The 13,431-nt window shown below is 35.5% G+C and overlaps 1 protein-coding gene across 2 annotated transcripts in view; it reads left to right on the forward strand.

Annotated features, from left to right (window-relative positions):
- The window catches only part of ATAD2B (ATPase family AAA domain containing 2B), a 154,043-nt gene that overhangs the window by 8,832 nt on the left and 131,780 nt on the right, over positions 1 to 13,431 (forward strand). For both annotated transcript variants that reach the window (XM_007183456.3, XM_007183457.3), the window contains exons 2-5: positions 4,792 to 4,943; positions 11,077 to 11,126; positions 11,480 to 11,633; positions 12,888 to 12,990. In XM_007183456.3, coding sequence (XP_007183518.2) covers positions 4,792 to 4,943; positions 11,077 to 11,126; positions 11,480 to 11,633; positions 12,888 to 12,990 — 459 coding nt within the window. The remainder of the gene's footprint in view (positions 1 to 4,791; positions 4,944 to 11,076; positions 11,127 to 11,479; positions 11,634 to 12,887; positions 12,991 to 13,431) is intronic.

A 13,431-nucleotide genomic window follows, 5' to 3' on the forward strand; every position in this document is an offset into this window, starting at 1 on the left:
CAGAGCTCTAGTTTAGCAGGTTATGTTTGTTTAATGAGAAGTCAGGTGCTTTATGATTCAGTTAGTATGTGGACAACACTTTGAGAGACACTCCTGAATGCAACTGTAAAAAGCCAGTAGAACATGAGAGAATGAGTAATAAATAAACACAAACTCATTTAAATGGATATTCAAAGAGTTATATAATAACTCACATTATTTAAAAAATGGCTAGACTTCAAATATTTTACTATTTTGTCTTTAATTCAGTAGGTACATAGTACTTATTCTCAGAGTGTGTTTGTGAAACTTCAATACCTACAGATGCTCCATGAAAAAAGAGCTTGATCCAATAAGCTTGTGAAATGTTATATACTGTCTTCCATACTTAGAGCTATACTGCATATTAACTTTTTTTTTTTTGGCGGCACCTCGCAGCATGTGGGATCTTAGTTCCCTGACCAGGGATTGAACCCAAGCCCCTTGCATTGGAAGCCTGGAGTCTTAACCACTGGACTGCCAGGGAAATCCCTGCATATTAACATATTAAAGACTATTACAAGTCCTGAAGCAAAAAACCTTGGACCTCATTGTTTCTCAAATTTATTTGTCCATGAGCCTTCCTTTGTTTCTCCTAATGATTTCTATTAATTTACAGAACAAACTTGGGAAAGTCTTGCCTTTTTTTTCTTGGTATTGTGTGGAATTAAAAAGAAGTAGAGTATTTTTTATAATTAAAGAACTTCAAATGTTGCTCGAATGTTAAGACTTGGATGTGACACTTTAAAGATGGTAAATACATAATGCTAAATTGAATATAATTAAGTGCCAAAATGTAGAGTTGCAGCTACAGAGGGAAAAAGGTCAATTTAGGTTAGATTCTTCAGGTAAGATTTTTGAGGGACAGATGGGTCTTGAAGGATGTGTGGTGGGATTTGATTAGGAGTAATGCTGGCTTGGACTATCTAAATTGGTAAAGTAGTTTACAGGTATCAGTTTCTTTAGTCACAAATATGTCTTAGCTTAGAACATATGACAGTGCTTCCTCAGTGACTTATTTGTTGAATATGTTATATAGTAATGCTTTTCAAACTAATGTGTAGAAGAATTATCTGGGGAATCTTGTCAAAAATGGTTTCTGATTGGATGGGTCAGGGGTGCAGCACATTTGAAGTGACAAATGTAGAGGCTGATCAAGTCTTGGATCAGTAGTTGAGTAAGATGACCTTTGAGGCACACTTTAACCTTGGTATTTTATAAATATTCTAGGGTGGAGTGTCTGAGGTAGTAGACAGAGAACAATATTAGGAATGGAAGGACCTAAATTCTAGGTTTTTTTTTTTTTTCTCAAGTTCTGTCAGTCATTTGTTAGCCATATGACCTTGGGCTAGAGTTAGTTAACTTATGTCTGAGCTTCTCTGTTTACTCTGTTAAAGGGTGGGGTTGGAGAAGGCAAGGGCCTGAGGAAGTGAAATAATACAATTTTTAAAAACCCATTTCTGTGACCTCCCTGGTGGTCCAGTGGTTAAGAATCTGCCTTCCAAGGCAGGGGACGCAGGTTCGATCCCTGGTCGGGGAACTAAGATCCCACATGCCATGGGGCAGCTAAGCCCGCGAGCTGCAACTACCGAGCCCACGTGCTCTGGAGCCTGCACGCCACAACTAGAGAGAAGCCCGCATGCCTCAACGAAGAGCCCGTGCGCTGCAGTGAAAGATCACGTGCACCGCAACTGAGACCCAACACAGCCAAAAATAAATAAATAAATAAATAAAGTAAAAAAGAAAAAGAAACATCCATTTCTTAAGTACATTAAGCATGTTTACTGTTAAATACTATTACATGATTAAATTGCATCTTAAATGGTTTTTCCCACCTCTATGTGGGATGGTTTGGAAGTAGCTAGTTTTTCTGGGGAACTTAAACTAATAAGCGGAGGTGTATGTTACACAACTAACATGTTTATTATCCTTACTTATGGACAGTTTGATGTTTGAATTTCTGATTGTTTTTTCCTTTGTGCCTTTTAGTACGAATGTGGTCTTGTGGCTTTAAAACTAGTTCATGGTAAATTGTATTACAGCACAAAATAAAAAATTGGTCTTTTTGTGAAAAACATTTTAGTAAGTGGATATTAATTCTATAGGTTATACTTGGATCCTTTAAACATATATTGCAAGTATTTCTCATGTTTGCGAGTGGCTACATTTTGACTATTTGTGTAATGTAGTTGTGTTGCTTTGGGAACATATGATACAGAAATGACATTTATGGAATGGATAGTTTTTATATTTTTTTCTTTTTTTTAATAAATTTATTTATTTTTGGCTGCATTGGGTATTTTTTGCTGCACGCGGGCTTTCTCTAGTTGCGGCGAGAGGGGGCTGCTCTTTGTTGTGGTGCGCAGGCTTCTTGTTGCGACGGCTTCTCTTGTTGTGCAGCCCGGGCTCTAGGCAAGCGGGCTTCAGTAGTTGTGGCGCGTGGGCTCAGTTGTGGCTTGTGGGCTCTAGAGCGCAGTCTCAGTAGTTGTGGCGCACGGGCTTAGTTGCTCCGCAGAATGTGGGATCTTCCTGGACCAGGGCTCGAACCCGTGTCCCCTGCATTGGCAGGTGGATTCTTAACCACTACACCACCAGGGAAGTCCCTATATATTTTTCTTAAAAGAAATTTGTAGCATAAAGGGAAATAACTCAAAAATGTTTAAATGGTAGTATATTGAAAATGATCATACATGCTTTTGAAATACTGATCTATAATCTTAAGTGATAAAGTATTAGCATATGAATTAAATCTTCTCTAAAGAAAAGGTAACCCTTTCCTCCACTCTTTTCCCCACCTGTCCAGCATCCAAGGAATTGGGTGGCGAAGAGGAAAGCTGCTCCTCAGAGACAGTGACTCCCCTAGTTTGAAGACATGAAGCTAGGGAGGGATTAGCGGAAGTGTGATGGATGGAGGTCTCGGGTTGAGAGATTGGTTACATTAAACAAATTAATTAATTGAAAGAACAAATGAATAAATGTATTTGAAGATAACGGAAGCTGTGTTTCTCATTGGAAAGGACTTACAAACATAAAAAGGGAGAGTCTAGAAAGAAACTTAAGGTATGGAATTAGTTGAAAGCGTTGGTGTACACGCATTTTTTAAATTATTGTTTATGCACAGATAAAGAAATAGGTATAGATGTCTATATTTCTATGTATCTATATAAATTAATATATTTCCTAGCTTTCTCTGCTGAGAGGACTCAATAGTAGTGAATCCCCAGTAACATTGAGCACACCTAAGTGCCCAGATCTTGATTTCTGAATACTATCCTTGACTAAAAGGAACCTGAGCTTAATTTCTAGGGTCAGGAAGGGAGAGTACAAGATGAGCCTACAGATTTCTTTTGTGCCAGAAAGTAAGGAAGTACTCACAATGATGGGGACATGTCAAAAGAATATTGGAACCACTTTGAAAGGGCTCCTGATGGCCAAATCTTGTATAATTTGAGCAAAGAAATAGAGTAATGGATTAAAACCCACAGAATAAAGTAAGAATCCATGAATCCATACTGATATAAATAAATGAATGAATGAATTGAGTAAGGAGAGTTGGGGAGGGAAAATTCTTTTTATTTAGTTTTTGGTTGCATCGGGTCTTAGTTGTGGCACTCAGGATCTTTTGTTGCGGTGTACAGGCTTCTCTCTAGTTGTGGCACGCGGGCTCATTAGTTGCGGTGTGTGGGCTTCAGAGTGTGAGGGCTTAGTTGCCCCGTGGCCTGTGGGATCCTAGTTCCCTGACCAGGGATTGAACCGGTGTCCCCTGCATTGCAAGACAGATTCTTAACCACTGGACCACCAGGGAAATCCCGGGAAAATTCTTTAAAGTAGGATGCCAACTAAAACATATAGGAGTGATATGATTAGATAATTACCACCATGATGGTATTGGATAAAGGCAAGAGTAGTCAATGAATGCTGTGGCTAGTGGGTGGAGGTTTGATGAGGAACAGGATATTTGTGAATTATCAGAATGATTTCACATAAACTAATCAAATACAAAGGGAAAAATAGTGACTTTATGGTGGAGAAACCTGGCAGACACCAACTTGACTACGTGATCAAGGTTATACCTAATGATGGGTAGGTATAGTATGCATAATATCATGTCTGTATATTCTTTCTATGAATGTTATGGCCTGAATTGGGTTACGAGGAACATCAGATAGACCCAGACTGATAGTCATCCTGGAAAATAAAAAGCCTATGTTCTTTACAGTCAAGTGCATGAAAATGGGGAAAGATTAAAGGATTGTTCCAGATAGAAGGAGACAGAGGAGATCTGATAAGTACATACAATATATGTTCCTGGGTAGGATCCTGAACCAGAAAGGAAAGAGAGACCTTGCTGGGACATTTGATAAAATTTGAATGTGTCCATGGACTGGCTCTGTGTTATATCAATGATGATTTCCTAATTGGGAGGGTTGAATGATGCTAATATAGCAGAGTGTTCTTATTTTGGGAGTTACACACTGGAGTATTTAGGAGAGGAATGATGAATCATGTCATAAAAAGTTGTATCTACACATATTCTGTAGGCTTGAAACTATTTTAAAATAAAAACAAACTAAACATACTTTTCTGAGGATAAATTTATCTTTCTAACTTTTTTGTTTCTGTATTTACAGATTATTACATTTTGCTACACTTGTAGAGAGATTCCTTCAGTAAATGTTTATTGGTTGAATAAGCACTGTACTTTATCCAAGAATTTAAGAATTCTGTGAATTTTAATAGGATAATAAATACATTTTAAACTTTGTCTTTCAGAAAGCTGAAGTTGATGGTAGTTTAAGTGATAGCCATGTGTCTCCTCCAGCTAAACGCACTTTGAAACAACCTGATTCTGTTTGCAAAGACAAATCAAAATCACGAAGTACTGGTCAGCGAGAGGAATGGAACATATCAACTGGACAGGCCAGGTGAGAATGGAGAACTCCTCCATTGTTTTTTCATGAATTATTTGATGTGATTCAGGGCTGATAATTGCTAATTTTCTTAAATTGTAAAGCCACCTGGCTAGAGATACTTATAAATTGTATTAAGCTTATTTTATAATTTCTGTATGTAATTTTATTTTCTATAAATATGCCAAAAATATATGTAGTATGTAATAGAAACTAATATTACTAAAACAATAAGAATATTGATAGGTCTTGAATGTGCATACATGTTTATAGTCCTGAAAATTTAAATAAAAACATGGTTAAAATTATATTTTTTACTTGAAAATAAGATAAAATCTCCCCTTCCTAAAATTATTAAGTATTCCACTTGAATTGGTATACTAAAATGTAATAAAATCTAAATTAATTTTTAAAGAAATCTTTTCATCTATCTGGTTGTTTTCAACTTAAATTTGCTTTGTGTCTGTTTCGATATGTATTAGAAAACAATTTTACTCACTTAACCAAAGTAAGTGGTACTAATTTAATGTAGATAGGATAGGTGTACACACACTCAGAAAAGATTTAAATTTTGAGCTTAGAGTCTTTAGCTTCTCTTTTTTCCAGTGTTTGATGTAGAAGTGCTAACGATGTGCCAACTGCAAACCAGAAGTAAAAGGGAATTCCTTTTTGACAGTATTTTGATTTTATGTGTGTAGGTAAATTCGGGATACTCTTAGGCTTTAATGAAAATAATCTTTGCAGTTATATAGATTTTAACAGGCATTGTACATTTACTAGTCTCTAAAGAGTCTTTACCTATTTTAATATGTATTTAAAATTTTTAATTTTGCATTTTCTGGGAGTTAAGTAGAAGATTATGTGAATCATAGTCTATTGATTTTTTTTTTTAACTTTACCATACTCCTTCATCTGTGAGATGAAACAGATCCAGATAACTATAATGATGTTACTTAAAATAAGTACAGCCCTTTAATTACACTTCTACACTTGATCTACCTGTTATAATCTGTATCCTGTATTTATTAAATGAGTGAATCAAGCTTCTTTTTCTAGTAAATGTTCTAAAAAGTGTTCTTGTAGTGTTAAAAGTTTGACCTTTAATTGTAAGATAATTTTAACAGTTTAATTCAGGTGTAAGTCTCTGATACCGTAGTTTTCCCACATCTTAGCCACTCAAATCTTTTATGTAAATTAATCTTGATCATGTCTTTCATGTAAAAAGGCTTAAAATTTTTTTGAGGGGAGAGAGTTTTGCTTCCATTTAGGTACCTTAGAGTTTGATATTCCTTTAAAAAAATATTAAGTACATTTTGAATAAAAAGCTTAAGAAATAATGAATACTAATAAAATTTACTGGTTTTTTTTTTGGTCAGGAGAATAATGTTTAGCAGTTCACACAATTTTAAAAGTTTTTTGAGTTAAACTTTCATCAAGGGATGTGATTAAGTGCTACACTGTTAGAATTAGACTCTTTTAGTGTTTCAGATGACCTGAAAAGAAAATGCCATTTGACCAATCAGATTCAACAGAATTGAATTTTAGGGAAACTTGTAGTTAAAGATATTTTAGATTTTGAGATAGTATAAATACAAAAATCAGGATTTATTTGAAGGCTTGTATTAATTTTTATGTTATGAACCTGAGAATCCTAATTCCTTTATTTTGGTACTCTAAAGTCTTAGGAGCATCTAAGGTAAAATGACTTTCACAAAAGTTCTTTCACAAAAATAATTTGTTAAAATACAATTCGTTGGAGGAAAATTGAATATAGATAAGAATTAGTATTAGCTATGAAAAATAATGAATCCTAAAGAACTTTGTTAACAACCACTATATTCTTTTTTTTTAAAACAAGTTATTTATTTGTTTATTTTGTTGATTTATTTACGGCTGCGTTGGGTCTTCGTTACTGCGTGCAGGCTTTCTCTAGTTGCAGCGAGCAGGGGCTACTCTTCATTGCGGTGCGCAGGTTTCTCATTGCGGTGGCTTCTCTTGTTGTGGAGCATGGGCTGTAGGCGCACGGGCTTCACTAGTTGTGGCACACGGACTCAGTAGTTGTGGCTCGCGGGCTCTAGAGTGCAGGCTCAGTAGTTGTGGTGCACGGGCTTAGTTGCTCCGTGGCATGTGGGATCTTCCTGGACCTGGGCTCAAACCTGTGTCCCCTGCATTGCATTCTTAATCACTGCGCCACCACGGAAGCCCAACAACCACTAAATTCTTTAAAGAAACTCCTGTTGATTGGTGAAATAACTTACTTATTTTTTTTAAAAATAATTTTTTATTAATTTATTTTTGGCTGCGTTTGGTCTTTGTTGCTGTGCGTGGGCTTTGTCTAGTTGCAGCAACTGGGGGCTACTCTTCGTTGCAGTGTGTGGGCTTCTTTTGTTGCGGAGCATGGGCTCTAGGTGCGCGGGCTCAGTAGTTGTGGCACGCAGGCTCAGTAGTTGTGGCTTGCGGGCTCTGGAGCGCAGTCTCAGTAGTTGTGGTGCACGGGCTTAGTTGCTTCACGGCATATGGGTTCTTCCTGGACCAGGGCTCGAACCCGTGTCCCCTGCATCGGCAGGCGGATTCTTAACCACTGTGCTACCAGGGAAGTCCCGAAAATTTTGTTTTGTGGTCAGATGATGAGGGAGTAGTGAGGTGAGGCAGAAATGTAATCACCACTGCTGGGGCTCATGAGAATGAAGGCTGGTAGTGGTTAAAGTCTTTCCAAATGATTGCTTTTGCTGAATTGAGGTTTAAAATTCTCATAAATCATTGAATGCCTTGGGTTTATGTGGGAAAGGGAGAATAAGTAATGATTTTTGAGTCTGATATTGCATTTGTAGTGTGCTTCACATAATTAAAGGTGTAGAAACTTTTAATGTAATAATTATCTAATGCAGAGTGATACTGTCTCCATTTAAAAAATTTAGGATACAGAGATATAGGGAAATAATCCCCCACTCACACCCCCTTTTTTTTTAACGTCTTTATTGGAGTATAATTGCTTTACAATGGTGTGTTCGTTTCTGCTTTATAACAAAGTGAATCAGCTATACATATACATATATCCCCATGTCTCCTCCCTCTTTCGTCTCCCTCCCTCCCACCCTCCCTATCCCACCCCTCTAGGTGGTCACAAAGCACCAAGCTGATCTCTCTGTGCTATGCGGCTGCTTCCCACTGGCTATCGATTTTACATTTGGTAGTGTATGTATGTCCGTGCCACTCTCTCAGTTTGTCCCAGCTTACCCTTCCCCTTCCCCCTGTCCTCAGGTCCATTCTCTAGTAGGTCTGCGTCTTTATTTCCATCCTGCCCCTAGGTTCTTCATGACTTTTTTTTTTTTTTTTTTAGATTCCATATATATGTGTTAGCATACGGTATTTGTTTTTCTCTTTCTGACTTACTTCACTCTGTATGACAGTCTCTAGGTCCATCCACCTCACTACAAATAACTCAGTTTCATTTCTTTTTATGGCTGAGTAATATTCCATTGTATATATGTGCCACATCTTCTTTATCCATGCATCTGTCGATGGACACAGGTTGCTTCCATGTCCTGGCTATTGTAAACAGAGATGCAGTGAACATTGTGGTACGTGACTCTTTATGAATTATGGTTTTCTCAGGGTATATGCCCAGTAGTGGGATTGCTGGGTCGTATGGTAGTTCTATTTTTAGTTTTTTAAGGAACTTCCATACTGTTCTCCATAGTGGCTGTATCAATTTACATTCCCACCAACAGTGCAAGAGGGTTCCCTTTTCTCCACACCCTCTCCAGCATTTATTGTTTGTAGATTTTTTGTTGATGGCCATTCTGACCGGTGTGAGGTGATACCTCATTGTAGTTTGATTTGCATTTCTCTAATGATTAATGATGCTGAGCATTCTTTCATGTGTTTGTTGGCAAACTGTATACCTTCTTTGGAGAAATGTCTATTTAGGTCTTCTGCCCATTTTTGGATTGGGTTGTTTGTTTTTTTTGATACTGAGTTGCATGAGCTGCTTGTATATTTTGGAGATTAATCCTTTGTCTGTTGATTCGTTTGCAAATATTTTCTCCCATTCTGAAGGTTGTCTTTTCATCTTGTTTATGGTTTCCTTTGCTGTGCAAAAGCTTTTAAGTTTCGTTAGGTCCCATTTGTTTATTTTTGTTTTTATTTCCATTTCTCTAGGAGGTGGGTCAAAAAGGATCTTGCTGTGGTTTATGTCACAGAGTGTTCTGCCTATGTTTTCCTCTAAGAGTTTTATAGTGTCTGGCCTTACATTTAGGCCTTTAATCCATTTTGAGTTTATTTTTGTCACAGCCCCTTTTAAAAATAAAGGAGACTTCATAATCATAAAGGATTTATTAGAGGATTAATTTAAGCAGTGTGAACCCACCTGGTTACATTTTAAGTGATTAATTTTTGGCAACATTGATTTAAGAGACTTTTTAGGCACCTTTATTATTGTATAGGCAGACCAACCCTTAAAACCCCAATATTCTCTATTTTTATACCCAAGTATTTCATATTCTATCTCCTTTTTATAAAGAGAAATGATAATTGTAAAATGATGACAATAAACTATAATTGGTAATTGGATTGATTGAAGAACAAGTTTTTTTTTCTCCCCCCACCTTAAAATAGATCTTTTATTAGCAATGAAATAAAAGCCAAGTAAGCACTGTCTTCTTTAGAGGGACAAAAATTATTATTTTGCTTTTATCACAGTGATGTTACTATTGTTCAGAAAGGTTTTAGATTTCTTTTGTAGAATGATTTTAGGGTTAGCATCTTATTCTTTTGAATAATTTAGGTGTGTAAAATTCCAACCATTTGGTCTTACATACAGCTAAAATTCATATGGAGCCAAGACTTGTGAATTAAGTGATTAAACTGAGTTAATGTTGTATTGGGTCCAAAGCCAAACTATATTTATTATTTTTCTATGTGGTTTTAAGTGGATGTTAAGAGTGTTTCTAGGGAGTTCCACATGTATAATCTTCTAAGGAATGACCTGTTAACACATCAGTTCTATTACTTTATAGTCAAACTCATATACCAGGAGGATTGTGTATTTGTATATAAAGGTGCTAAAGATGAGATACTTTCTAAGAGGTAGTATATTAGAACAAGATGGTTGTGTTGTTTTTATGGGGAAAGGAGGGATGGAGTTTTTTATTTTGTGTTTTTGATAGTCTGAAGGCACAAAATAGTTTTTGTTCATACCTTTAGTCATCCTATCTGTGAGGTTTATTAGACAGGGGCATTTATAATTAATATTTATAACATTTAACATTTATAATTTTACATGAAGCGTGCTGGAATAACCAAAAATGTTAGAATATTTTAGTTAAAAAATGTTGTGCAAACCACATAGATAAGCAGATGACAGTCACGTGTACTGTTTTTTGAATGTCCTCTCTCCCCCCTTTTTTAATCTTTGAAAATGATAATTGTTGGATATTTCAAATAATACCCTAGTAAGTTTAAATTGATAGCTCTTTTACTATGTAACAATTTAGTTTTTGGTTTTGAATTTCTAATTATAGTAAGGTGTACTGTGACTTTTTTCATAAGTCTTCATGTTTTAATGACCCTTTAAGTATCTTTCTAGTGACTTAACATTTCTGTTCCTCCACCAAAAGGGAGAGTTGTACAATGGATTTTGAGAAATTAGCTAAGTTTTCATTTATTAGTTTAGAATGTGTAATATAATACTTTGGGGAAATTATTAAATGGTGTTGGTGTTCAAATACTTTTTTCATCTTACAGTTTATCATTTGAATAACTTTGTCATTGTTTGAATTTTATGTTGTCAACAAAAACCAATAGTAAATGTCTGTGACCATTGTTACTTATGGCATCAGTTAACTTTATGATACATATCAAGCTTAAGCCTTTTCATTGGATTTTAATTTATAGAGTTGAAGACAGTAAGTTCAGTTTATAATCTGTTATTAAAACTTTTCTTGAAGTAATGAAACGACTCTTAGCTCGTATATTTTATTAATTGGTATATTATCAGTCGTAGGGTAAAAAAATGTCTTTACTCTTAAAAAAGTAATATTACATTACTGACATTTTAAAGATTAAAATGATTCTACCAGTATTTGCATTTCTTGCTTCTTTAAATGAATGTTGATGTGTTTGCATATTAAATATAATTGTGTTCTAGGTTAACTTCTCAGCCTGGTGCTACATTACCAAACGGACATAGTAGCTTATGTGAGTATTCTGTTATGAAACTGGTTAGTATTGAAATTCTTATAATGTTGTTAAGAGTATTAAAGTGGGGTAAAATAGCGTAATTTACTAGTATGCTAAGTATACTGTTGGAAGTGACTGGATTTCAGTCATGGTAAATATGTAATTGTTAAACACTGAGAAATCAGTACAACTGAAATAATTTAAATTATTATGGCAGATTGTAAACAGTTATAGAAATTTTAGATTTTGGATATTAAAGCCATTTAAGAGGTTATAGTAAGATTTTTATAGTCTTTTAAAAGTAATTTTTGATTTTTTTTCTTTCTTTTTATACTCTATACTTTGAAATGGAAATTTCTCTCTTCTTGTAGCCCTTCGAAGCCATCCCCTTCGAGGCGAAAAGAAGGGAGATGGGGACCTTTCTTGTATAAATGGTGACATGGAAGTCAGAAAAAGTTGTCGTTCCAGGAAAAACAGATTTGAAAGCGTGAACCAGAGTTTGTTATTTGATCAACTAGTAAATAGGTATGAATGCTTTTGCAGTCAGTAGTTTCATGTAACTGTTGGTTTTTTTAAGCCAGTTATGTTTTAAAAAGTAACTTAAGCACTGACTTAGCAATCAATACAATTATTTAAAAACTTAATTTGAATTAACCATGGTTAGCAATGATTGTCAGTTTCTAGTTACTTTATTAGATTTAATACAATTCATGTGATAGCTCATTTTTTCTCATACTTTATAAAGCTCTTGTGCATAGATAATATAAAAATAATTTTATTTTGACTTCACTACTATAGTCCTTTAATATTTGCTCCTTTAACATTTGTTTTTTTGACAATTTTCAAGCAGCATTAAGTTTCATTATTGATATATAGTAGGCATAGTTTTACTTAGTCAAGATTCTGAATTGAAAGTCTTTTGAGGCTGCACATGTTGGATGTAGCCTAGCTGACTGCTCAGTGTCTACATGCAATGAAACTTTATTCTTCTCAGGTAATAAATCATCCTCCTTAATCACTGCCATATCCTGGAGAAGTGAGGTCAGTGTAATTGCTATTTGAAAGGAGAAGAAATTATATTCTATAGTGGTAGTGTCAAATTTGAGTATTAGTTATTATTCGTTAAGTACTTAGATCAGTATCTGGGCTATGTGTGTGTTTAAAACATAAAATATGCCAACGTTACCATATATTTTGTGGATGTCCGTGTCCTCTAATTTCTAAAAGTTTCTATTCAGTTAACCTTATATTAGCTTTAAACTTTTTACAAATCCTTTTTCTATACAATTTTTAATACCATCTTCAAATAAAAAGATTTGAATTATTTTTTTTTCAGTGCCTTAGGTCTGGTAGTCAGTTATTTGTAGTAGCATTATGAATTTAAATATTTGGAGACTTATAAACAAAGGTCTTATATTTGTAAGTTTTATTATATTAAGGTAGAAGATGTTCTGATTCCATCTTTTTTTTTTTTTTTTTTGGCTGTGCTGCATGGCTTTTGGGATCTTAGTTCCCCATCCAGGGATCGAACCTGGGCCCCAGCAGTGAAAGTGCTGAGTCATACCCACTGGACCACCTGAGAATTCCCTGTTTCCATCTGTTTTTGAGGCATTATCTTCTGGTGGATGCCAGTTCAGAAACAGATATTAATTGGGATGTTAGGTACAGTTACATATCAGAGATGATTTAATTATGCGTTGGCGAAGAGCTCTTTTACATGTATGACACAGTGTTTGATTCCACGGTTGTCTAAACCCTAGTTTTATTATATAATTGTAGTACTGCTGAAGCTGTACTACAGGAAATGGACAACATAAACATTAGAAGGAATCGTCGATCAGGAGAAGTAGAACGGCTTCGAATGTGGACAGATACAGAATTTGTGAGTATATTAACTTTAACAATCTTTGCACGTATTTTTTATTTGGACTGAGGAATTGAGAGAGAGAGAGCAGCATTTGGATTTTCTTGAATTAACAGAATTGTTCCTTCTTCGTTTCCAGTTTAATCTGGGATTTTATTGTTTTCTTTCTTCTTCTTTTTTTTTTTTTTTAAATTATTAGCACCTTTAATTATTATTTATTTATTTATTTATTTTGGCTGTGTTGGGTCTTCGTTTCTGCGCGAGGGCTTTCTCTAGTTGCGGCAAGCGGGGGCCACTCTTCATCGCGGTGCGCGGGCCTCTCACTATCGCAGCCTCTCCTGTTGCGGAGCACAGGCTCCAGATGCGCAGGCTCAGTAGTTGTGGCTCACGGGCCCAGTTGCTCCGCGGCATGTGGGATCCTCCCAGACCAGGGCTCGAACCCGTGTCCCCTGCACCGGC

Source organism: Balaenoptera acutorostrata, chromosome 12, assembly GCF_949987535.1.
Source record: "Balaenoptera acutorostrata chromosome 12, mBalAcu1.1, whole genome shotgun sequence".
NCBI lineage: Eukaryota > Metazoa > Chordata > Mammalia > Artiodactyla > Balaenopteridae > Balaenoptera > Balaenoptera acutorostrata.